This window comes from Passer montanus, unplaced genomic scaffold, assembly GCF_014805655.1.
Source record: "Passer montanus isolate IOZ18808 unplaced genomic scaffold, ASM1480565v1 scaffold18, whole genome shotgun sequence".
Taxonomy (NCBI): domain Eukaryota; kingdom Metazoa; phylum Chordata; class Aves; order Passeriformes; family Passeridae; genus Passer; species Passer montanus.
In genome coordinates, this window is record NW_024365381.1 from 8,276,276 (window position 1) to 8,302,820 (window position 26,545).

A 26,545-nucleotide genomic window follows, 5' to 3' on the forward strand; every position below is an offset into this window, starting at 1 on the left:
CCCACGGCGGGCCGAGGCGCCGGCCGCCATGTTGGAGCGGGGCAGCGCGCCGGGCGGGGCGGGCGCGGCCCGGAAGGGGAAGCGCCGCGCTGCCACTTGGCCGTGGGGCAGCGGCCGTGAGGGAGAGGTGGCGGCGCCGGGTCCCCTCGGCCCCGCCTGAGCCTGCCCGTCCTGAGGAGCCGCCCGCGTGCTTGCTGTCCCCAGCCCTCCCTCCCGCCTGCCCCGGGAGCAGCACGGTGCGGGTGGAAGTTCCCCCGCCTCAGGTGAGGGCCGGGCCCGCCTGCCGGGGCCGAGCCGCTCCCGCAGCCCCGGCCGGGGGCCGAGCCGGCCGCTGCCGCCCGCAGAGAGAGACATGGCTGAAAGGCTCTCCTGGGAGCTCCGTGTCTGCACGGGTTAAGGCGTGCGGTGGGGAGAGGCGGAAAAGTTGCTGTTGGATTTCGCTTCAAGGGAGCGGACAGAAAGCGGCGAAATGGATGACTTCCCCTCCATCTGCCTACTGTCCCTGGCCATGCTGGTCGCCTGCTATGTGGCAGGAATCATACCCTTGGCAGTTAATTTTTCCGAGGTAAGACAAACTGCTCGTTCGTTGCTAAAGGAGAAACCCGGGAGATCTCCCAGCAGGAGGTGGTGCCGTCCCCCTGCTATACGGCAACGCTGTTAAGGACGAAGCTTTACCTTTAAAAGTTATAAGCACAATATTAATTTTCGTTCAAAACTGCCGTGTAAAATTATGCTTGTTTCACAGTGGTCATTTAAACTTGTCAAATTTGAGTCGAATTTCTGCTACAGGTGAAGCAAAGTCTCAGCACATAGTGTAAGGACACGAATAAGTACGGCTATTCTTAGAAGCTTGTGTAAGAAATGGCTGAAGTCAGTGATTAGCTCTTACGTGCCTGTGGGCTGCTCAAATTAAGGCTTTTAAAAACAATTCCAAGAATATTCTCAGAAAAACTTTGATTCGCAATTTTACTCACAGCTTGCACTGTTGAAAATTAAACCTTAGCTCTTTAATTACTATAGAGCTTCAAGTTCTGCCTCGTGTAACTCAAGGCATTCTTTCAGGAAAATATCTTGGATAAATAAGGTACTGTTAAAGGAGAGGGAGGGTTTCAGAGATTGGGTAAGTTCCCAAACAGTACAGGAGTTCCTGATTAAACATCTTTGTGTACTTCTAAGAAATAGTTGTTATCCTCCAATATCCGAGGGGTTTTGCTCTTTCTAAATGATGGTTGTTTTATAGAGGCGTGGTGTAGTGAGGGTTTAGTTGTGCTGTGGTAGTAAGAGCCCTCTTCTGAGGGGTTCCCATTCTCTTGGGAAGCAAGGTGCTGAAGGAGAAGTGTGCCTTTGTCTTCCATCAGGTCAGAGGGCTGCGTGGAGTGTTAGCACTGCTTACTGTGTTGCTCGTTTTTTAACATGTAAATGTATTTAGCAGAAATGGTTTGCTTTCTCATATAAAGGTGTATTCCTTTTGCCTCTTTGTGTAAGCTGTTCTTATTGAATTTCTGTCTTCACTACACTTAGCTATTTTGTACTGAAAAGGAGATGGAGACTTACCTTCAAACGATAACTTGTTCTTTTAATGGATCTTTAAAATTCACAGGTGCCCAAGTGAAGGCAAGCTATACTATGTATTTGCAGTTGTAATAAATCAGTATTCTGACACTTTCCTCTGTGTTTATGTGTGTATGAAAAGAATATTGCAGTGTTGCAGATAAAAATAGTGTTTTTTCCTTGTATGTTACTATATTTTTGCAGAATTACTTTATGAACAGCAGATGTTAACAATTTATCTTCTCGTGTAGATTACCACTGTATGACAGTTTACCAAGTGTAATTACTGTATGTGCAAGTATACAGTGCATGTTTGTGGGAACTTTACACTTGTTTTCATCTCTTGCATGTTACTGTTGGAGTTTTCCCCAGCAGTGCTGCAGTTGTTCCCTTATGGTCACGTTTGGCTTGCTTTCAGGAAGCTGGTTGTGCTTCTGCTAGTGCCTCCTGCTTCTTCTGGGCAAGTGCTGCACATTCAGTGAGACTGAACAGTTTGTGTGGTTACAGTGGATGGCATAATAATGATATGCAACAAGTGGTTTCCTGCTATTCACATGCTGACCTCTGTCCCTAGGTCCTCAGTAGTTAACATTAGTGTTTTGGCAGTGCTCAGACTTCTCATTGAACGTGGAAGATGATGATGATTCTTCCACTGGATGTGTGCTGCCCAGTTTTTAGGAGGATCTAAACCCCCATGTTGCTGCATGTTATATGATAGGGGTTCTTACAGGAGTTGAGTAATGGCCTCTGGCAACTGCTGTATTTTAGACCCTGTTTTATGTAGTTGGATTTTAGTATGTGGCTTTGACTTTAGCCTGTTAGCATAGTCAGAAGGATGAATTTATTGGTGGAACAGAATGTAATTAGTTTGAGAGGAAGATATATCTAAGCTTTTTGCCCCAAACTAGAATATAACTAGGAAGATAGCAAGTGCTGAAAAACTGTGTGTGGTTTTTATTTTTGTTATAGAAATTATTCCAAAAATATGAATAAAACTATTATTCTTTACTGTAAAAACATTAGGTTTATCTATTGTTGTTAAGGTTTAATTGCAGCTTCTCAATGTTTATGTAACAAGTAACCCCCTTCCCCAACATCTGTTAATAAAATTTCATTCTTAAAGATGATACTTGTTTTGTGCAGGAGAGATTGAAGTTGGTGACTGTTCTGGGTGCTGGGCTCCTGTGCGGAACTGCCTTGGCTGTCATTGTGCCAGAAGGAGTACATGCACTTTATGAAGACATTTTGGAGGGTAAGAACCAAACCCAGATGGCCTCATTGAAGATAAATTAGCTTGTAGTGTGTTATGATATACTGAGGCTTCTTTTTGGAGTTTTTAAGAAGAGATTGATGGAAGAGCTTCACAAAGCAGGCATAGAAATGCAAAACTGCCATAGACATGATATTGCACGTTGAGGGATATGATCAGACTGCAGATTGATGACTCTTGCTGAGTTATCTGATCATTTGTGGGTCTGGATACTGTACTGTTCTGTGTGTCTGGATACTATACTGTTCATGGAATAACAGCCTTTTATGACAGGTCATGTGTAGTGTTTCTTATTCTGGAGAGTTTAGCTTCCACTGGAACTTCAAAGGAAGTGTAAGGGTGCCTTTGGCAGAGAATGAAATTATGGAGTATTGGCTGCTTCTCTTTGTAGTTCAGACTGCTTCTCATTAAAGCAATTGCAGGAGGTGTTTTACAAATCTATGTCCCTGTCCTAATAAGAATTTCTTCTGAAGCTGAAAAGCATCTTGGAATTAATGTACTTAGCTGAAAATTATGGTTATATATTATGTTTATATAGCCTTATGGTTCTGGTTAATTTACAGAGTAGCAGGCATTTCTTCTTGGGTAGTGTTACATTACACATCTAAATCTCTGTGTTCAAGCATCCAGTTTTAGTCTGCTGTGACTGTTGTAGCCACCTCATCATCTCTAATGACGAGCTCAAAGTGAGCAGAGATTGTGTCTTGCAGGGATGTTTGTGTGGAGCATGTCTTGCAGCCAAAAGCCTTAACAGACCTTAAACTGAGGTTATGCCATTGTCTCGAATAGCCAGGGCTCATCACCTCTGTTTGGAGTGCACTTTAAATTTTGCTTTTGCTTGCAGACTTGTGCTATTTAGATGGCCCTTGCATGTATGAGATTTTTCCAGTACACTCAGAATCTAAACTCTGAAGGTAAACAGCAATGGTTTACTGATTGCAGGGGAAAGCACTGTAAAGTTGATGCTGTAGAGAACCTTGCAAACATCTGGTGTGCTGTCGTTGCTAATCTGGGATTGAGTGGCAACTGTCGTCCTTTGCTTTTCCTGTAGTACTGGGTTTTGTGTTTTTAAACTTCTAAATTTCATTTTAGTAATATGCTTTAATGTATACTGTTTTAGTTTCCACTAAATTTATGTTGCTCTGCTTAGATTTAGAATAAATAGAAGATAATACATAAAATCATCCTTTATCAAGAAGTGAAAGAAGCTGTGATTATGCCTTTTTACTGTACTATAATTTGTGCACTCTGATGTCAGATGTCTCTAATGAGCTGTAGTGGGTTTGCTCTTCATTTAGTTTGAATTCTGGGTAGACTGATTTTCTTTTGTAATGGTACAGCTAGCAGTGAATACAATTGCTGTGAATATTTGTGGATTTTAACACTTTTTCACCAAATGGGGTATACTGTTCATGCATGATTTGACAGCTTGCTGTGTAGAGCTGTATGGGCTGCAACTTTGTGTAGTGTATGCAAAAAGACACTTCACAGTACTGCAGTAGAATTAGCAGAAGTATTTATCTAGGGGAAAAAAAGTTTTTGAATGGCTTCAGACTCAATGTCTAACTCACAGTATTGTGTCTAACAACAGGTCTGATTTTTTTTTGTATTGCAAAGGGACAGAATGAATGGATGTAACTGATTTATCTACAATTATTTCTAATATTTTTTCCTAGAAAAGTAGGATATTCAAAATTAAACTTAAGTCTGTGAGAATAGCTTTCTCTTTTTTTTTGTCAAGTTCACCTATTTACATAATTAAATCTAGAAAGGTGCAACTAAGAGGAACACTGAGGTATAGTCATATAAGTTGAAAAAAGAGAAGTCTTTGTTTTCCCTCTTTCAGGTGTAGCTTAACTCTGACTAGTTCTTTGCTAGCAAGCATTTTAGTGTTTTCCATTGACACAGAAGTAATTTGCTGTTACTTCTGTATTTACCTATGGGTGATCAGGCCATGGAATATAAAACTTCTGATTTTCAACCTTGTAGCTGAGAGCAAACAGCATATCATGACTTGGATTATTCTTTGATTATAAACCTGTGTAGTGAAACCTTGGTTTGGGTGCTACCAGCAAATAAAATTCCTTTGCTGACTTCAGTCCTTTGTTTTGACTGCTGAAAATGTATAATTCCTATCAGAAAGGAATATATAACTGAGTTATACAGTTTTACAGCTTGAAAAGATCTGAAGCAAAGTCAACTTCATAATATAGATGGCAAAAATCTTGTGTGGCCCAAAGTAGTTTTATGGATCAATCTTGTTCAGCAAAGATCTGTGTAAAATGTTTGCCAGCAAGCTTATTCTGATGTGCTTTGACTGTAGTAATGGCATTGTGACATTTTGTGTAGTGGGATGAACATACACTTGTCTCATCCAAGAGGATGTATGAATATTCCAGCAAGATAGTGACTTGCTAGAGTAAGTCAAGTTCTTGGTATAAGCTTTTAAAACTTCTGAAGAGTAGTTGCCATACAAAAGACCTTCTAAAAGTGAAAAAAAAAAACATGGGCAAGTATTATATTATTCTTTTTTGAGGTATGTCTAATAAGCTTTTGAAGGAATATAATACACTTAAGATGCCTCAGCTACTTTTGGAGTCACAAAAATAAGCAGGATGGCTTTTGCTGCAGTGTTGGAAACAAAAAGGTTTAATAAAAGGCAAAATAACAAACAGAAAAAAACTGAGCCAGGTGCAAGAGACCTTGCTCCTGTTAAAACACTTCACAAAAGCAATTAGTTTCTTTGTTCACATCCTTTTCTAGTAAACTGCCCAAGCAGGACTTTTTAGCTCTTATCCAATTAGCTACCCTTAAGTTTAAAGTGAACTTTCTAAAGTCCTATGAAGTAGCTTTTCACCTAATCGATAAGAGAAACTTTTTGGCTTCTTTCCTTTTTAAAAAAAACCCCAAAAGATAGTTTTGGCACTCTGTCAACAAAAGGCACACTCCTACAGACAAGCTTTAATAGCTTGTGTAGGGAAAGGAAACCACGCGTCGCTCATCCCCCGTGCTTGGACTTTGGGTTTCTGGGACGGTGCAGACATCTCTAGGTCAGTGTGCCTGACTTAACTGTTGTTGTAGTCTGTATCAGTGGGGTGTATCAATACTAGCTTGTTTATATCTGAGAGTCAGTTAATCTTCTTAAAGATTGTATTAAATCTTTCAGTGGATGGAACCTGTTTTATCTCCTCATTCTGTATTTTCTCACTTAAATGAAGGTAATGAAGTAACTGCCTGACAGGATCTCTGAATATGGACAAAACAGACAACTTCAGTTAAAAAAGGAATTACACAGCAATTTTTGTGAATTAGTTTATATTTAAAACACAACCTGGTTTATAATATATTAATGCTTTCTTTGCTTTTCCATGCTGAAGATGTATGAGGAGAAACCAACCAGGCTTTGCTAAGAAAATTGTCTAAGAAAGACCATAACCAAGGACTTGTGTGTATTGTCCAGGAAAGTGTGAGGAAGGCTTTTGGCAGAGGAGGAAAGGAGTGACCATGTCATGTTTAGTTTCCTGTCTCCTGATCTGTTTGCTTGCCTGTCACAGGAAAGCATCACCCAGCGAGCGAGATGCAGCACGTGATGGAGTCTGAGAAGGCGGCGAAAATCCCAGCGGCGCACGAGCACGGCCACGACCATTCCCGCTTGCACGCCTACATCGGTGTGTCCCTTGTTCTTGGCTTTGTCTTCATGCTGCTGGTGGATCAGATAGGCAGCTCTCATGTGCACTCTACAGATGGTAAGTAACGATTCACTTCAATTGGGCTTGCTAATTAGTCTTAATTAACAAATTGCCTTTTTTTTTTTTTATGCTACCAGGGTGTAATTTGTCCAGTCATGTCCAGAGTTTCAGTAGGTACTTTAAAAACATAAAGTATAAACCATAAACCAAGGTCCATGTGAAATGTTCATGCTGGAAATCTATCTCAGAATTCATCATAATTTGAGAGCTTGCTTCAATAACATGTGTGAACACATGTGCTGTGGGGGTGGAGGGTGACTTGACTCTTGAGTTACTCTCTGTTTTACTGTATCACCCATACAGCATTTCCTTGGCTTTTCAAAAACTTCAGGTTAGTCTTACATTCATTCATTTTTCCTACTTAATTATCGTATATATAGGTTAAATGTGCAAAGAACAGCAAGTTATCTTAGCAAGATGGCAGGAATGATGAGAATCAAGCTCTGGTACTTTAACTGCATAGCTGGACCTCCCACACTAGTCTAGAGCCTCACATACTTCAAAATACTTCTTGCTTTGTGTAAAGATTTGTGAGCTTTGTGCAAGACTCTAAAAATGCTTACAGTTGCCTTTGTTTCCTGCCTGTGACTTCATGCTGAGAGTGTAGCTTGAAATGCACCAAAGGTGTTCTGTCGTTTGAAAAGGTATTTTATTGCCTTTGGCTGCTCATTTCTCATTTTCTTCCACACAATGTCCTCTGATGCTGGAATTTGGCCCTGAAAAAATAAGGAATTGATCCTACAGGAAAAGCAAAGCACATACAAAAGCAGGGGGACTGTTTTGGCTGGATTCTTGTCAGTTCACAGTGCAGCTTGTTTGTATGGGCATACTGTGGTGGGACAGATGAAAGGCCAGTGCAGGGGCCATGCCACTTGTGGAGTCCTGAAGAAGTGTAAATGGAGCCACAGCCATGGGTAGCTGATTTTCAGAGCTGTTCTAAAGAAACACTGGCAATGAGGATGGCAGGGAGATGCAGGTGAGCAATTTCCAAAAGGATTCTTGGTTTGTATGGGTTATGACCCTTTTCTGCGTCTCTGATCATAGCAAATACCAGGAGGAGACTGTGATCTGTGTTAGAGATACACACTATAAAGTAGAATATGAAATTTTATCTAGCCTCTCCCTGTCACAGGAGATGTAGCAATGTTTTTGTAATATTTTTTAAAGTGAGGTTACTGTAGGTGTGCTTACAGCTGTTTTACAGACCACTGGGATAATTCAGTCATGGCTGTTCAAACTGTCTGAAATTAAACAGTTGAATAATAAGATGTTTCTACACTTTGTAGGGCTTGATTCTTTGTAATGGTTTCACCACTGATTGTGTAGTGGTGGATATTGATGTTGCCCTATTGTGCTGTGTAATGAGCTAACCTGCAAATGTCAGGTAATTCTGGTCAAAACAGTGGATCTCAAACAGCTCTGGCTGCATTTCTCCTTTGTGGTGTATAACATCAAAGGAAAATCTTTGCAACTGGTGCTGTGACAAGTAGACTTTATTGTTTACTAGGAACTGCCAGGGAATCACTGCAACAAAAACTGACCCAGACTGTCACCTGAAGGAAGCTACAAACCTTGAGCTGTGTGGGGAAACATCATCCTGACTCTTGAAGCAGCTCTAAATTCTTGGGATCCAAAAATAGCTTTTGTTGTTCTTGGTGGCACAGACCTTTAACATTTCATTTTAGGAGGTTAAGAAAAACATCTGCTTCTCCCTATGAGAGAGATCCTGCAAACTGCAAAGAATTGTCCATGATTCTATCACTTGTTTTTTAGTAGAACTTCAGGTGACTTGAAAGTGTTAAGTGTCAAACTACTTTGCAGTAAATCTAATGCAGAAATACAGTAGCTGGTAGTCTTGAATACAACTGCCTAAGCAGCTGGGGGAGATTTGTACAGTGATACTTACAGTATTTTTTTCTAGCATAATATATTGATTTAATCTCTTTATCATAACTGTTCTCATTACTGTTTCAGATCCAGAAACTGCAAGATCAGGCAACTCCAAAATCACCACAACACTGGGACTAGTAGTCCATGCTGCAGGTAATGTGGGACCTAGTATTAGTGGTTGACAAGTGTATGTGTTGGTGTGTGGGTCATCTTTACATGTGATAGAGACATCTGGGTTTTGCTTTTGGAGGTGGCTTTTTATAAAAGAAAGAAAGAAAAAAAAAAAGCAGGGAGAACTAAGGATCTTTACCAGAATTAACTAGGACCTCAGATGGTTCATGAAGTTTTATTTGGGTACAGAATTTTCTCTTTTACTCTTTACTCTACTCTTTTGTTTTTTCCATCTGAAAGGCTGTGTGATGCTCACTCTCTGCCTCTTCAGTTCTTTTGCTGACTCCTTTAGCTGCTAAATTTCAATACACACTAACAGATTTGATAAGTTGTATGAAACACCTTTGGATTTGCTTCTTGGTTGATGGTTTTTAAAAAAATACTCATTTAAAACAATAGTACCTTGTAGGAAAAAAAAAGGACATTATAAGGTGGAGCACAAAGACTTGACTGAAACACATTTAGGCTGATTTGCAAGGATTGACTGTTAGGTGAGTGTTGCAGTCAAGCCATGTTCACATTGTGATTTTTCAGTATATATGTATAGAATAAATATGGTGCTCTTTCATGTCCTGCTGAAGGTTGTTGTCTAGATAAGTCAGAAGATGTTGATCAAAAAGATACTTCTTCACCAAAAAAGTGTGTATATATTAAGGAGTGCTATAGTATCCTTTTTTATTTCATTTAGACAGTGTATTTATTGTAAGTGATAAAAATATTTGCAATAATATTTATATTTGAAAAATCATTTAAAGGGTAATAATTAAAATTCTTGCAATGCTTAGTATCTAAACCAGATTTTTTAATTAGAGGGGAAATCTCTTCTAGTATAGAAGACTAAAACAACTAAACTTGTTACTTGTTCTAATTTGAAGGAATGTGTCAATACAGAGTAGATTCCCATTATGGTTTTTATGGTCTTGGGAAATATGAGACAGCTCTTGTTGAGGGTTTTCTGTTATTCTGAAATGTTATGGCTTGACAAAGGCAAGTGAATCCTCTGTTGGGCTGCTATTGTTAATGGCAATTTTCAGTAACAGAGCTTCTTAAATCAATATGTTTTCTACTGTCAGCCTTTGAGGGGATGGGGAAGCTCATGTAGAAGAATAATCTGTGAATCTGCACTCCTTTTTCAGCTGATGGTGTTGCATTGGGTGCAGCAGCTTCTACTTCTCAGACTAGTGTCCAGTTGATAGTGTTTGTTGCGATCATGTTGCACAAGGTGAGTTATCATCAAAAAAATCTTACTTGTTCTTCAAAAGACTGTTAACACTCGCAGGAATTGCTAAAGATCTACAGTTTCATTTGTGATGTAACACAGAAGTGGTTAATGCCTTTGCAATGGAGAGGTAAGTGCAGTGTCAAGGACCAAAAATCATGGGTATGAGGTGTGACAGAAGAGCACACAATTGATGCTAAGTCTGAGTGGGGTGAAAGGCAGGCCTACTGCCTGCCTTGGTTGCAGAGATTGGGAAAAGTCTCCCAAAAGTAGAGGGGGAAGAGTAGCTCATGAAGAAATGTGTCGGCTTCACACTGACTTCTTCTGAAGCTGGTATGGTAGTGTTTATTTAACAAACAAAAAAACCCAAGGTTGTTATTGCAGTAAGAGGCATATTCCGAGAAGCTCTAAAGGGTGAGGCACAGAAATATATGCTAGTGCATTTGGAGGAAAAGCTGATTACAACAGTCTTAGTTCTGTGATGTTCATCAGAAATGGGGCAGAATATTTGTTGTGAAGGGTTTTAGTGTTTAAAGGGTTAGTCTTGTGAAACCACTGGATATCAGAGTACTAAATTACAACAATTAACTTCTCATTACCTCTGTTGTAGTAGCTTGGACATCACTCTTATACCATTTTGTAGGAATACAAATGTTTTGCTGATGGTAACAAGCAAAGAGTGGATCTTGAAGATGGAGAGATCTTTGCTGAATACTTGTGTGAATCTGAACCTATTGTATATGTAGGCTCTAAACATAACTATGCAGATGAAATTTGCCTTATGGTAGCACATGCATGGATTACAGTGGTTAGTCATAAATTCATATCAGAAATCATACATAATTGCATGTTCAGAATGGTAGGAAATGCATCTCTTATGTCTTTTCTTCAGTGTTCATACAAGTCATTGTGGTTTACATAACTTTGAGGGTGACAATGTCACTGTCTCATCTTGGAGCTTAACTTATGGCTATTGCCAGGTGAAACATGCTTTTGTTATTCTTAATGTTCTTAACTGACTTCTGGAATGGTACAATTTTAGAGGAGGAAAATGTCTCCTATGAATATTTGGTAATAAAGAGAAACTTATTTCTTCTCCGTGTCTTTTGCTATTCTTCTGATCCTGTTTATTCTTTTGTCTTTCTCATCTTTTTTTCACTCATGATTTCCTTCTATATTAAAAAAAAAAAGTTTCTGTGTATAAAAATGCTTAAGGTATTTTAGTTGTATGTCTTGCCTCGGAAATGTCAGGGTGGAGTTCTATTGTTTTTATACAAGCAACAGTATAGTAAATTCTGTGGATAGTGGGGCATCTGTGCCTTTTGGATAAGAAACTGGATGCCAGCAGAGGGAGAAGGAAGTGTTTGTTTGCTTCCTGGTGAAAACAGGAATTAACTAATCAAAAGAACTCAAGTCTTTGTTAACATGCAGGTTGACTCTTACCTGTCTTTGGGCAATTGTTTCCCTCCCCATGTTAATTGTAGAATTTTCCTACTGCAGATGAAAATCCTGTCTATCTAAGGATGTGTGATAGTAACAGGATGGAAAATGAAATTACCTAAGTTGATGGAGTCTTAGGAGTTACAGCAATGACTGTAGTCAGAATGAATATTTTAGTATTTATAATGGCTACACAAGTACATGTTTTCTGAGAGCCAGAACATGAGTATCCATTAAGTTTGGTTATTAAGGTGGGGCAGTCAGCGGAATGCTCCTAATTTGGGTTAGCTGCAGCATGCTAGTGCCTGCCCTGAATGTCTTCCAATTCAGTCCATTTCGATGTAGTAAGTCCTATTTCAACCTTTTCTCATTTTTCAGGGGGCTTTAGAAGGTATTGTATTTGCAGTACATTAGAATGTTGTTTTTGCAGGCACCAGCTGCCTTTGGCCTGGTTTCCTTCCTGATGCACGCTGGGCTAGAACGGAATCGAATCAGAAAACACTTGCTGGTCTTTGCATTAGCAGCACCTGTTCTGTCAATGGTGACATACTTGGGGCTAAGCAAGGTAAGTCCATGGTTTTGTTCTGCCCAAAATCTTGCTTAGTGGTGAAGTCTGGGGAAAGAACTGTGATATGAGTTTCATAATACATAATTCCAAACTGCTTGAGATATTCAGCAGAATGAAGATGTGAGAAAAGTTGATGAAAAGGTAGCAGTATGAATGCAAAAAACAAATAATAATTCATGCATTTCACATCAGAATCAGTGACATAACTCCTTTATAAAGTTTGATGTAGTTTTTTTTAATAGTCTGATTTCTGCTTTTTATCCTTTCTGCTGCTCCCTGCTGAGAACAATTTATTCATATAGCAGGTTTTATGTGATGCCTCTTTAAATAAGTGATTTTCAGCATTGTTGCATGCATTCTTCCTTTAATATGTGGGTAGGAAATAATCTCCTCCAGCGCCCTCCACCACCCCAGAAGTGGTCCTCTACATTCAAAGTCTGTGTCACGAGTCCTCAGCTAGAACAGTCTTTGTGCCTTACTCCATAAAGCATTGTGTGTCTTTGGTCTGTACAATAAATGGCCTGTGAAGTGGGACACTGCACATGAGTTTATCACCTCTGTCCAAATTAAATGTTTCTGCTTCTCATAGCATATCCTGGGATGCTCCTGTATTTCTCAGCTGTGTGTGTCCTGCTGGTGACATGTTATGGTGGTGTGTTGTAAAGGATAAAATGTGACCTCATGAAACTCAAGGCATGAGAGGAAAGATTAAATAAATCATCTGGGCTAATCCTTTACTTGCTGGATAGGATTTATATTTGACATTACAGTGCAAAAGACAGCAGAAAAAAAGGTTGGGTCTGTAAATAGAAAAGAGAATTCTCTTTGAGCACTGTTTTGAAGTGTCCTCATCAAGGGTTGGGTTTACATTTTGCCCTTCAGAAAGAAGAGAGAATTGATAAGGCATCAGGGCTGTCACAATGGTTTTGTAGTTCCAGCTGATTTATCTTTCTGTTTGGAAAAATGACCTGAGAGTAAACACAAGAGTTAAGATTACACCTCAGTTGGAAAGCATTGAAGAAGCATTTGAATCTGATATGTGTGGGTTTGCATTTCATTGCATTTACTGATCTGTAGCATATCTTAATCCTATTATGAAGATGAAGAGATGCTCAGTTCTGATGCAGAAGATGCATTTCTTCATGAAGTTCACATGGAAATGCTGGAAATGTTTTGGATGTTTAATTCTACATATAAATGAAGTATTTAATGAGTGCTGTTCTGGGACTTGGTTCCCAAGAGCAGTGGAGAAGATAGGTAAAGTCTAACATCTTATTTGAACCCATTGTTTAGAAAAAGTGAGGAAAAAAGTCAACCTTGAGAATCTTCCTTAAAATCTATGTCTTTGCAATATGAATTTTATTTTTTTTCAAAACCTGTTTGCTATATTGGCTGTGAGCTGATTAAACAAGATGCAGACTGTGACTTTCTTTATTTTATAAGGGTTCTTTTGTAAGGGTTTTCTCTTTTGTAAGTCCAAAATGAAGTAACTAGCAGGAGGGCTGTCTTTCTGCTCCCCCAGAACTTCAGGGTGCCAGTTACTACATGTAAGATGCAAGACTCAAAAAAAAAAATCACACAAAACCATTGTGAGACGAGACTTGATAGAGAACCTACTGTTCCTGGATACTGGGAGATTTCTGGTTTTTTATTACTGATTGAAGAACTTCTGCTTATTCTCACTTTTTCTGCTCTTTGTGTTTCAGAGCAGCAAAGAAGCCCTTTCAGAAGTCAATGCCACTGGAGTTGCTATGCTGTTTTCTGCTGGGACTTTCCTTTATGTTGCCACAGTTCATGTTCTCCCAGAAGTAGGAGGAATTGCTCATAGCCACAAACCTGAATCAACTGGAGGAAAAGGACTCAGTCGTCTGGAGGTGGCAGCCCTAGTATTAGGATGCCTTATTCCTCTAGTTTTGTCTATTGGACACCATCACTAAATGCTCAAATTTCAATGTTCTCTTTGATAAGACATGAGCAGTAAATGTCTGCTGCTCCCTTTATCATTCTTTTACCCATCATTCATCCCATCAACTTTATGAAGTTCAGAGGGAATCTTGATTGCAAAATGAGGAATACTGGGAAAGTTTTTAGTGTAGCAAAATGTACTTTGGCAGCCGGACGCAAATTCTGTGTAATTTTCTTTTCTGAAGACATTTGCTAATTTAATTGTTACTTCTGGCCCTATTCTCAGGGAAGATGGAACTTGAAGTTCAGGAAAGGTGAGCAGGGAAGAACATGGCGACTCCTCCCAAAATTGCAATCACCAAAGTATCCTGCAGTTCAGCTTTCACAGCTGAGAGCAAAACCCAAGGATGGCTGCGTTGTGAGAGGTTCAAGTCTCACTAAGGAAGAAGGGGGCTCTCCCCTGTTGGTTCTGTGTTGTCTGGGCAATGGGACTGGCCCTTGTGATGCTTGTCACTAATTGTATTGCAGAAATGGGCTGCACTGGGAACTCTGTATAACACTGCTGCTGTCACAGAGGTGTCACTTGATATCAAAGAAACTATGTAGACTGTGTAGGATTAGAGGAAATCAGCTGGTTAAGAAAGTGCAAATGAGTTTTGCAGTGTATTCCATCGTTTAAGACAAAGGACAGAAGCAAGAAGAATAGTGTTTTGATTTTTATTCAATTGTTAATAAATTCTAAAAGGCACTGTTTCTTGGGAGATAGTCTTCTGCCAAGTCAGTCAAGTGTTAAGCACCAAAAATATCAGCAGGAATTATGTAGGCTACTGGTATACACTAATGCTTCTGTTGAGAGAGATACCCATAGTACCCTTTGAAATAGAGCTGTTCTGGGCTGTGATGGGTAGAAATCTGATGGAGACAGCTGTTGAGGGACCAGAGACCTTTACTAGCTCATTTTCAAAAACCTGAACTGCTGAAATCCGTGGGGGGCTGTGTGGGTTTTTCACTAAATAAAGGTATTACGGCTAACAAAACAAGATGTTTAGTTAAATATTTATGCTGCAGATAGAATACAAAGTGTTTCTAAAGGACTTCTGAACAACAAAAACTCAAACCCACCAAAAACCAATCTGGTGGGTTCCCAGTAGACCTGTTAGACATTTTGCTTTTCCTTTGGGAATTGTTCATTTGCCTCCTACTCATAAGCATTAGTTTTGGTGAATTTGTTGGAGGACTTTCTGCCAATTGCTGATGTCTCTCACAACAGAGGAGTGGTAAAAGATCCCTCCATTTTCAAGGCACAGCTTTGTCTTACCAGGCACCATTCCCTTATGCAAAACATGTTATACTCTGATGTGCATTGAAAAGTCAGGAATGCTTGACATGCACAGAATCAGCATAAAATTCTTTCTTTAGGGGAAAACTTTTTAATGCTGATCCCCTTTTAAGCTATACTTTGTCTGCACTTTTTGAAGATAACATTGCCAAATCTATTTTTCTTTTCTCTTTTTGTTGTTTTTTAAAAAAGAATCTTGAAGAAATATCTTCTTAACTGAAGTGCTTCTTGTTTCTACATGAATGACTGTGACTTTGTCATGCCATTTATTACTTAAACTGCAGAGCCCAATGTGCCTCATAACTTATTTACATTTTTGTTATTGTCCTGTTTGTCTTTTAGTTCAGGGAGTAATGGATATGGCCTGGCTCTTGGACTAGTGATGGCTTTGTCTGTTGGCTCTGTAACAGTACTGATGTATCCCAGGATTGAACCTAGTATTGATTCCCAGGAGTGCTTGTTCATTTCTGTGTTTTACTATGTAAGGTCAGTGCAAAATTATTAGAAGTCGCGTTTTCCCAAAAGACAGTATTTTCTGATAGAATTAGTGCTTCAGGCCTAAACAAGCTTTTTTTTTTCTGTTAGACCTTCAATATTGTGTTCTGAAAAGCCCCTGCAAAATTAGTGATGTGGATGGGATTCTCTTCTGTGTGTTTTTCAATTTTTTTTGGTCTGTTTTGGGATTTTTACAACATATGTAATGCAACTGGTAAGTTACTGGTTTAAAAAGTTCAGCAGGACAGGTTCCTAACACATGCAAATGATACACAGGGATGTTTGCTCCAGAGTTCTGTTCTTCCTGATTCCCCCTAATTGCCTTCTTCCTTAATAATCTCACTGTTTTACCATGTTTAATCTTTCCACATAACCATTTCCTAAAGCTGGAGGGTTTTCAAGAGCAGGAGTGCAGTAGTAGTGCTTGCATTTCATAAAGCAGTAAGTTTTTATTCTTGAACCTCTGTCCTGTCACTTGCATGTGCACCTACCCTGGGAGCTGACACCCTGCCCGAATTCCCCTTCAGCCTCACTTTGTGTATAACAATAGCAGCGGTTCCATGCCTTTTGTTCCCGGCTGAAGCACACGGATGGGACCTTCTTACATGGATCACTGTACTGGTGAGGGTGTGGCAGCCAGCTTTTCACTGCTGGCATAACCTCTGGCATATTCATCACCGGTGCCTTGCTGAGGGGTCTTGTCATCTTTCTATTTTCTGTCCTTCACAGCATGTTTCCAGTCTCTGGGGCGGCCATCGGAAATAGGAGTGCTCAGTTTAATGATTCATGAAGTATAGGGGCCAAGTTACAGCAGCAGGTGAAGGAATTTGAATGGAAACATTGGCAACTCAAAATTGGCACAAAAATTCTAAAAACATACATTTTGGCATTTGGTTAAGTGACAGAAGACTTCCATGATTTTTATTTTTTCTTCTGTCTATTTAGAATTAGCAACAGCATGTTGTTTTGGTTGCCTGTTATCACTGAATTATTGTTTTCAATTCTGTAATTGAAACTGCAGTGACTGGAGAAGCTTTTGGTTATGTTGATATGGAAAATACAAAATTTTGTATTATCAAACCTTTCCAAATTTTTAGTACCAAATTGAGGATTATTTTCTCGACACAGAGTATTTTAATGAGTTAAATTAAATGGTCCATTTTATTATAGCCCTTTCTTTCTACCTATCTCCCCATCTGTCACAGTAAATCCAAGCATTGCATGTAGTCAGGGCCATCTGGTATCATTTTCTACTCCTCTGGAGACCTTGGTGCAAACAAATTCCTCTTACTCTCTTTGGAATAGCCTGTCTGCCTGTTTTTTCTTCCGTGAGGTAGGTGGCAGTAGGTCTAGCAGGTAAATGCTTAAACCAAGTGCCAGCCATGTCCCACTTTCCTTCAGCAAGTCCCTCTAGGAAATCCATAATCTTCTCATCACCTGTTTCTTTTCAGTTAATGATTTCCTAATTGGCAATAGGAATTGGACTGAAGCTGTTACTGTTGATCCTCATGTCTTCAGATACTTCCCCTACTGTTCTACTGCTTTTATTGTTCCTTATACAAAGAAGGGAAATATTTCTTTTTCAGCACTCGATGACAGAGGCAGAAGCTGCACTGACATTAATTTAAGTAAGGATGGCAGAACTGTCGCACCAAGACAGGATTTTTTGGTTGTTTCGGCTTGTCAGATGGCTGGGTGTTAAACACAGAAACCCACTGCTGACTCCAAAGAACTATTTCCAGGTGGATTATATAAAAGGCTAATCTTACCCAAGAGGCCCAGGAAAATCACTGTGTTTATTCAGGAGCTAGTTCAGAGCCTTCAAGGAGCTTTTGACAGTAGCAGGTGTGTCCATGTGCTATCAGCTGATTGCAGAAAGAGAGAGATGTTGTGGAATAAATGCTCTTGCTGCTCCCTTCCTGTTCTGTGCTGGCCCTTGGGAAATAGAGAAGGAAAGTGTACTTGTATTCCATTGAGGGTGGAAGGAGGAGGAGTGATTGCAGTATGGTGAGAGAGTTTATGATGAATATTGGATACTTTACCACAAATTTCAGATTCCTGTTCGCATCAAACTTCTTTTAAAATATTTGTTTTCTTTACTGTTATATCTCTTAGCAGCCTTGGCTTTCCAGGGAAAAACATTTTGTGGTCATTGCTGTTTACCTTACATGTTTCTCCATGTATGGAACTGTAATTTTAATGTCTCTTTTCCAAACCATTTGTACACAAAATCATTCCATGAATGGCTGCCTTATAATTTTTCCACTTTAATTGTGAATGGTTAAAATAATATTGCCGTTTTCAATTTGTTTTATTATATTAAATTTTTACTAGGTGCAGTGCTTTGGAGTTGGTTTGTCATTTACTGCATGGGGTTTTCTGACAGCTCTAATGGAGAGAAATGACAGTCTTAAATGGGATGCAAGCGTTGCAGACAATGTTGTATCTTTGTGGGTGTGTGTTTGCTCTTTTTCTTCTTGATGTCTGAGCACCTCTTGCAAACTTGGAATGTGAGCTGCATGTTGGGAGGCAACATAGCAGGTGGATTTGGATATGGCTCCCAATGTGTTCAGAGGTATTAATGCAGAGATGATGTGACAGCTGTGCTTTAGTGGGGCATTTGGCAGCTGTGTCTGTTACAGAGTGTATAGGGGCTGGCATTGCCCTGAAGCTATCTCCTCCTGCACCCCTAGGGAAATCTCTGGAGCTTACAAGGCTGGGACCTTTGGAGTGTAACAAGGAGATGATGGGCTTAAGGTTGCTCTAGACCACTGTTGAAAGGCTTGAGGACCCTTTGGAACTAAAGGAAGTAATCTTTTTTCCATCCTTGCTCTCAATCTCTTGTCAGTCTGAAACCAAAAATCTGGGACTGTCTGGCTCCATCCCCTTTGCACCCTTCTCTCAAGTATTTGTATACATTGATGGGATTCCTCTTAGAGCTGCTGAGTTGACATAGTGTACAGATATTCTCCATACTTCCCAGCTGCCCTCTGAGCAGGACTGGGGTTTAGACCTGCATTTTCAGAAAAGAGGAAGGGGAATGGTGCTGTTACAGGATGAGTGATGTATGCATTTACAAACTTCTTGCATCCATTTAAGAGATGGCACTTGATGGAGATGATTCATAAGCAATTCATTAAAAAAATTGATTTATGTTTTTTCTGCTGAGCTTGCTGTCTACAGACTTATCTAAGATCCTGTCACACAGTGATTTTGCTCTGACTCCAGCAATAAGCAATCCTCTCAGCTTGTTGCTTGCATTTGATTTTCTGGTAGTTCATAGGACTTGTGTCTTTAAGAAAGTGTAATCTCTTTATACTGGCTTAAGCACAAGAGAATATGATTAATGTAAAGTCAGTAGGAGAACTAAAGCAAACGACAGAGGTGCTGTTAAAGCTGGTACAAGCAAATGTAAAGCAGTGAGAAGGGAAAGCCAGTATTTTTCCAGGCAGACTTTTTTTTTTGGCAAGTAAAACTCAGTTTTAATGGTAAAGCATTATGCAGTATATTAGCATTCTTTTAGTATATTTAGTAAACATGTCACCTCTGTAACTGGAGATTTAATCACTGTAGTCTGTGGTAAATCCTTTTGGAGATGTGAGGAAGTGCTTTGGGTGCATTTATATTACAAACTTAAATTTAGGAGCTGTGGTGTTGCAGGCTTCCTGGTGATTGCTGTAGAGTGTTCCTTCATTTGTTAAGGAAATAAAAATGTACATCAGCATTTTATGAGCGACTCATTAGGGATGAGCACAGCACCAAGATGATGAGCTGTCATCTATTGTTCCAGCTGACAAATTAAGCCATTCTTCTACTGATATATGCAAGCCTTATCCAAGTATTCCTGCAGGCAGAATTGCACAACATTCCACCCTCCTTATCACAGTGCTTCTCCCCGTTGTCTGTGATGTTGAGAGATGAATAAACTGTTATTGTGGATGGGGGTTAAAGAAAATTGCCTCCTTCAGAAGAGCTTGTAGACCTAATAAAAATTAAGCTGTATCATGTTGACGGCCACCAAAGCTGCATAGTATTTGGAAAATCTAAAAGCAGAACGATATTATTAGGGGGAAAAGACTTATTGTGCATCTGTGTGCGCCAGTACCTGAAGTGGTAGTTAACTGATGATCTATGATTATAGTTATGTTGAAGTCTGTGGAGGTTAATGGGCTTCTGCTGTCTGAAGGAACACTTTCAGTCAGCTACTCCTGGTTACACAGGGTTGAAGAGGCCTGCTAAAAGCCCTGCTTACAAGCCTTGCTGGTACTCCAGGTGAGTCTTACTGTTGCACCTCTTATTCAAGTGTTTCGTGCCCTCAGAGGGTGATGCTATTGGTAGGAGTCAAGTTTTAAGACTGCAATGGATTTCCCATGTTCTGTTCTCTCTTTTTGACAGAGAAACTGAGAGGTGACTGATCTTGAACAAAACTTTGTACCTCTGGTATCGCCTCTGTGCAGACACTTCAAGTGAAGGTGACTGAGTACAAGTGGATGAGTAGGTGGTGGATCTGGGAGCATTTCCGTGTTTATCCCTACAATCTGAACTTCAGCATTATGAAAGAAGCTTCATCTACAAAAGCTGTGTGGCAGCATGGCTCACAGGAGAATAAAAGGAAATTCCCTCTTATGTAGAGAGCAAAGTCCTCTATGCCCTTCCTTGCCAGACATTTTATTTTTCATTTGGCTGCTGGTTCTCCTCATCGTTGCATTTTGTAATACAGCTGTCATGGTCTGCTGCTATGATAGATGGCAGCAGTAGTTCTTTGTGCCTCTGTACTTAGATAACCACTTGAGAATGTGGATAGAAAGGAGGCAAGAGGTGTCTTGTGCCTTCCCTGTGTATGTTTGCAGCAGGAGTCCTGACCTTGCTGTGACTGCCTGGATGAGCAGGACCAGGAAGGAGGAACTTGAAGTGGTGGAGGCTGCAACTAGAGCTGAGGGGTATTGCACAATGTATAGGGGAAGAATGTGAAGAACACTGGTGGTGTGGGCCCTGCAGTTTCCACTCCTGAATGAAGTCCTGATTGTAGTGTCCATACTTTTTAAGGCCTTGCCTTCAGTGATCACAGCAATGGTAGGTGAAAAGGAAGCACTGAATGTGTGTGCAAGAGCAATTGTGGTCTCTGTGTGCACGTGTGAGGCATTTTACGAACTTAAGATTAAATAAAAACGGGGGTTGGCCAGTTCTGTTTTCCTGGATATGTATTGTTTAAAAGTTAGGCCTATGAATTTCCATCTTTTGATCAAAGGGAAGAAACTAGGTAGAAATTGGTGGACTGCAATCAATATTGATACCTTTACAGTTGAGAAATAGCAGCAGCTAAACTGTTTTCAGAAACTTGGACAATTCAGATATACTAAGTGGTGTTGAAACAGCCAAAGAGTGTGTTTTTTCCAGAATGGGCAGCCCTGGATCTCATTTGCTCCTTGCTGGACTGTTTTGTCAGATCTGGAATGTACTGGTGATTTTCTGGTTGTTTGCCTGCCTTAATATGTAGAGATATTATGTTTCCCCTCCTCCATTATTCTGCCAGGGAAATGCTAACAATCCTTCTGTTTTGCAGGAAGTTTTTGGCTGCCCATGGTACCCAAACTAGTGCCCTGGTATATGTATTCTTGTGATGTTCTGGATTTAGTACCAGTGTCACACAGGAGGAACAGTGGCTGAGGGAAATCAAGTTACAGGCATAGATTCTGAGTTGGAAGAGACCCACAATAGTCATCAAAATCCAGCTCCTGGCCCTGCACAGGACAACCTCAGTCAGACAAGCAGCCTGTTTAACTACTGAAGCTCCAAGCATTTTCTGTTTGTCAGCCATGTGATCATTTTGTGGTATTTAGGCTTGATGGGGTAAAAACTGGTGCCTTGCAGGAAGCCTGTGGGCTATCTTCTGGAGGAAGCCTTCAAAGATAGCTGACCACTCTGATGTATTCTGAATGATGGCTTTTTAGCAGAAATCTTTGTTTAACAAAACAAAACACCAGAGTAAATGAGTTTTCTTCCAGAAGAGCTATCTTAGTAGGATTTAAAAAAAGTTTAAATTATCTTCTTTTTGTGCTGAGAGAAATAGTCATTGACTATGGTATCTGTTCCTGAGAAAGCTACCTCCCAAAAGCCAAGCTATAGGCCTGGCTGCTTGCTAGTCTTCCTCTAAGTCTCTCAAAGTGGTGCTATAACCACAGCAAATAGTTGGATTAGTTATGACTCCTGGGCCATCCAGCATGGATCTGAGTGCATTCAAAGGGCTGGGACAAGTCACTGGGACCATGTAATTCTTACCAAGGGATGATGTTAAATGGGGTTATACATCTCTAGGGGTGATGTCTGATGGGGTTCTACCGAGACACTTGACTTTAATGCCATTTGCTGAGTAACTTTCCTTTGAGTTCTGCAGAACAGGTCCGACTTTCCATCTGACACTGAAGATTTAAACATTGTGCAAAAGAAACATGCTCTGTTAGTGTATCTCACTAGAGGTGAGTTGATGGTAGTTGCTTTTCTACTTAAAATAGCCTCTGCACACAGCTGTGCACCCAGGAAGCCAGAGAAGCACTTTGGGGAGTACATGTGATATTTTTTATTTGCAAGAATGATGTATCATAAATTAAACTGGAGCTGGACTTTACACCTCCACAGTGTTTAGATACCTGCTAATAACTCCCATGATTGCTAATGTTTCTCAGGGTTAAAAATTACTTTGGAACCTATCAGAAGCTGTAAAAGCAAAGGGAATCTGCCTTACTGGAAGGTAAGATCTGAATCTCTGCAACTCTGCAATGGCTCTGATCCATCTCAAGTTACTGGCCCCAGCTCAAGAAGCAGTTTGTTCTTCTCTGCATAACACAGTATTGTCAGGGTGCCCAGAACATGAAGGTGTAACTTTCCACGTGTTAAAAAAAAAATATAAGCCCTGTCAGCAGCTGAAGTTAGTATGTGTCTCCTTAAACTGAAAGGGAGCATCTTTGAGCTGGAGAGTGACCTGTGATGAAGGCACATGGGGTAATTCTTGGACAATTCCTGTGCAGGGCTAAGTTGTAGTTGATGCTCCTTGTAGATCCCTTCTGACTCAGGATATTCTGTTAAAAAGTGTTACTTCTGTATAGCTTGCACTGCTGTCTGCTTCAAATGTTTATTTTTAGCAAAATTTTATTGGCTTGATGTGTAGGAAAAATAAATACAGCATATTAGTAAAATAATTGTCATACCAGTGCAGCCTGTTGCTCCAAAGAAAAGTTTTCTGATTAAGGGTCCAGTGCTGTCTCTCAAAGACGTACAGATGTGTTTCCCCTTCATTAGATTAGTACACACATAAAGGAAATGTTAAAAGAGCCACTATTAATACAAATTACTGTGTCCAGACACCAGCGGTTACAAAATTCACCTTGCTGCTATCTACTGCATTGCTGGCCTGTCACTTGACAAAAGTAAGTTGCTCTTTCCCTCCCCTGGCTTGTTGACTTTAAAGAACTTGCTGTAACTACTCAGTGCCTTGCTTGTCTTAGAGGCCTCCAGAGGAAAAAAAAATTAACTTCTTGATGTTCAGAGCTAGAAACCTCTTTACTCTCTTATTCTGTATGAGGTAAAAATAAGAAAGAATGAAAAATAAGTAAAGGGTGAAAAACTGTCTCTTGGCAAGGTCGCTGCTGTCAGATCTTTGCATTGTTGGTGCAGTACAGCAGCAGGGGCACTGGATTATTACATGGGAGCTCTGTGGCTTTTCACTGGACATTTATACAGTTAAGTAAGGCTGTAGGGCCCAGAATAATTTTTACCCTTTGTGCAACATAATTTGAGGGGAAATTTTCTTTCTTCTGGTTATGAGTACTATTTCCTTCTTGGCGCTGTGTACGGAATGGCGTCTATGGCATTAATGCTTCTCTTCTGCAATGCAGTATTATATTCAAGAGTGAGAGCTCAGGTGAGATAGAGGCAGTATCGGCTGCTCTCTTCTCCACCCTCTACCTTAATGTCACTCTGAAATGGGGCATGTCCTGTCTGAGACCAAAAGGTTGTTCAAAGCCAGGGTGAGAGGAAGTAACAAATCATGGAGTTTGCTGGCTCTCTCATCTATTGATCAACTGTGACTTTTATCAGGGACTGCATCTCTAATTTCTCAAATAGTGAATGCAGCCTGTGAGCCTGAGGCAGGCTGTCTGCATCTCCTCTCTTTAAGATGCTCTGCAAGTCCCTCTGACTGTATAAAGCTAAGTGAGCCATGTCCTGTGGTGTGACCTGGCCTATAGCACATCCCACATTCCTGATTGGGGATGGGGAAGGACCATGTGTCTGCACTGTGTTTCTTCTGAACATCTGCATTGGGAAGGGCTGACATCTAACAATTACAGCATAAAAATGTATTCATGTGGGATGGCACAGGTTAAATCAGGAGCAGATGCCTCAACATATATAGCATACATGCTATACAGCATGTTCATGTCTGTATTGGTTATAGGATATCCCAAACCACAGATGGTTTAGCAGCTGGGATTCTTCCCTGAATTCTAATCCTGGAGGGTGAGGCAAGATGAAGTATAGAACAATATGAGGCTAAACTGGTTTCCTGTGGGCATTGCAAAACACAGGTTCTTTTGGAGAACTGTGTATCTGTACAGGGAGAAGGGGTTTCAAGAGAGAAACAAGGACATAGGGAGCCAGATAAAAAAGCTTGCTCTGGGAGCACCAAGCAGGAGATGAACATGGACCTGAGCTGTGTGACACATTCCTATGTGTCTGTGTTGGGCAAAGAAGGAGCTGGTACCTAAGATGCAGGGCAGAGGCTGTTTTTGTCACCTCTCCAAGATGCAGCAAAGCATGAAGGCAGGCAGAATTTTATTCTCTAACTTTGATCAGCAATGGCCCTTTAAGGCAGAGCAAGGCGTGCAGTATGGACACTGCCCAGTCCAAACCCAGCAGCCACGTGAACTGTCCCCAGGTGGGCAGTGCCAGGCTGGCACAGCAAGGCCCCCTCACCCTCCCCGATGACAGAGGGAGTCTGACTGAACTTGCTGGCTCCCTCTCACTCTGCCCCAATTTTCCTCAGGACAAATGAGAAGAACCTGTCTCCAAGTGCAAGATTTTGGGAATATGTGTCAGAGATGCCTGTCAGTAAAACATCCGTCTTGCCCTAATTTCTGCATGGAGTGCTGCAATGTCGAGTGAAATAACCTTCCAAGCTGGCTCTGGTGCAGAGGTATTTTGGCTTATGTTATTGCTGAGAGCTTTCTTTCTGATGAGCTCTTTCTGCCTCTCTGTGTTTCTGATGTCTGACTCTCTTCACTCTTCTTTTTCCCTTGGGCTGGGATGTGTGCTGTTTGCAATGCATCAGGAAGTAATACGCAATGAGAAAACTCTCATCATCTGTGCATCAGGGGGAGAATTACTGACTGAGTGCTGAGCAGTCAAGTTATTGATTCAAACCAAAGCCCAGTCTCTCTGTCTGCTGGGCTGGTTACATCCTGCTGGTTCATTGCATTTAATCGGATTCTCTGAGCTGCCACGCAGAGGGGGTGAGTTAGACCCAGATCCATCTATAATGTTTGCTTCAAAATCCAGTTCTGTCTCCCCTTCTCCGTCCATGGAGCAGGCAGATTCGGATGCTCTGGACATCAGCACCAAAGTGCAGCTGTACGGTGTGCTCTGGAAGAGACCCTTTGGGAGGCAGTCAGCCAAATGGTCCAGGAGGTAAGCCACAGCTGCTGAGGGATGCTTGGGTGAAACAAAAAGCTGAAGGGTTCTGGGATTAGTTAAAAGACTGAGTGCTTGGCTTTTCAGTGCAGCCGGCCAGGCAGAGGCTCGGGGTAAAACTTGGGGCATAGCTTCCCTGCTGCTCCGAGTCTGCTTTACACATGTGGCACCCCATTGTGCTCTCTTCTTTCTCTGTGCTATGTGCACTTCTGGGTGGTAATAGAGACTATCTGCCTCCTCTGAACAATTATGATAGTTTCATGAAAGGGGAATAGTCTGTTCATGTATTTTGCCTCTAAATTGCCTGACCTTTTTGTTTTGGCACTCAAAGCTCATTGAGTCCTTCGGCTGGGAGATGGCAGGGCTGAGCTGACTGCGTGTGGGTCTGTAGTGTGTGTGTGTGGTCTGCAGGGGTCTGTGCACAGCTCCAGTACTGCTGTGCTGCCTGACACTGACAGCATGCTGGGAACAGCACATGCAGACTCTTCCCTGGGGAGAAGGTGGCTCTGAATTCTCTCCCATCTGGTGTTAGGGAGTTGTAAGCTGCTGGATGTTGTCTATCAGCAGCCAGGAAGTTTGAAGCTGGAAAGCATTTGCTATAACCTTTAACCAAGGAAAAATGTATGTTCTATAATACTGAAGTGGTGGGTCAGTTTTAAGTTTAGAGTTGGTGTAATTTCTTTATGCAAATCACTGAATCTCTGGCACTTACAAGTACTTTTGCTGCAGTGTAGATACAAACAATCCATTTCTAAAGCCAGCTTTCCCAGCTTTGCTCTCTGTAGTAACCATAGTGCTGCCCAGTCTGTGAAGATGGCATAGCCTGAAAAAAAAAAGTTACTTGGGAAGCAGTTTTGTGTTTGTAGCAGTCTTTGACCTGTGTGTGTTTTATTCCCTCCCATGCCAAGAACAGCCTATTTTCACCCAGAAAAGAATTTGTGCTGATGCTCCCTACTCAGCTCCCAAATATTGATAAATAAATGAATTATGTCTGGAAACTAATGTGACTGTTATGGAAAAGAAATGGACAGACTAATAGAGGGAAAGGTACTTTGCTATGGAGGAGGCATTCTTAAAAGGCTCTCCCTAATAAAAATTTCTTGCAGGCAAATGGCCTATCTCTGTTCCCTCTGTCATTATTTATTTAGTGCTGTTCTATTCCTAGAAGTCACCCCCATCTTCAGCAAGTGGTAAATGTTTTAGTGATAGCAGCTGGGAGCAGAAGGGGAGGTGACTGTGGGGCAGGGGTGATGTGGAAGGTTAG

At 40.8% G+C, this 26,545-nt stretch overlaps 2 protein-coding genes across 3 annotated transcripts in view; both read left to right on the plus strand.

The window, feature by feature from the left end:
* Window positions 1-28: 28 nt before the first annotated feature.
* On the plus strand, window positions 29-14,800 carry SLC39A9 (solute carrier family 39 member 9). Its single transcript, XM_039705013.1, has 7 exons — window positions 29-565; window positions 2,695-2,803; window positions 6,376-6,567; window positions 8,545-8,613; window positions 9,768-9,853; window positions 11,721-11,855; window positions 13,565-14,800. The coding sequence occupies exons 1-7, from the start codon at window positions 470-472 to the stop codon at window positions 13,793-13,795; spliced, it is 918 nt and encodes a 305-aa protein (XP_039560947.1). The 5' UTR covers window positions 29-469; the 3' UTR covers window positions 13,796-14,800.
* A 3,277-nt stretch (window positions 14,801-18,077) lies between these two features.
* The window catches only part of PLEKHD1 (pleckstrin homology and coiled-coil domain containing D1), a 35,647-nt gene continuing 27,179 nt past the window's right edge, over window positions 18,078-26,545 (plus strand). Inside the window, exons 1-2 of one of the 2 annotated variants that reach the window (XM_039705008.1) lie at window positions 18,078-24,787; window positions 24,923-25,278. In XM_039705008.1, coding sequence (XP_039560942.1) covers window positions 25,130-25,278 — 149 coding nt within the window. In that variant the 5' untranslated portion in view covers window positions 18,078-24,787; window positions 24,923-25,129. Of the gene's footprint in view, window positions 25,279-26,545 lie in introns of both variants that reach the window. The other variant, XM_039705007.1, reaches the window with a different exon arrangement.

What these genes read in the sequence shown, in the direction of transcription:
- SLC39A9 (XM_039705013.1), top strand. Translation starts at nt 470, where the DNA reads ATGGATGACTTCCCCTCCATCTGCCTACTGTCCCTGGCCATGCTGGTC. An exon ending in TTATGAAGACATTTTGGAGG is followed by an intron (nt 2,804 to 6,375) that starts GTAAGAACCAAA and finishes TGCCTGTCACAG; the next exon opens with GAAAGCATCACCCAGCGAGC. An exon ending in CATACTTGGGGCTAAGCAAG is followed by an intron (nt 11,856 to 13,564) that starts GTAAGTCCATGG and finishes TTTGTGTTTCAG; the next exon opens with AGCAGCAAAGAAGCCCTTTC.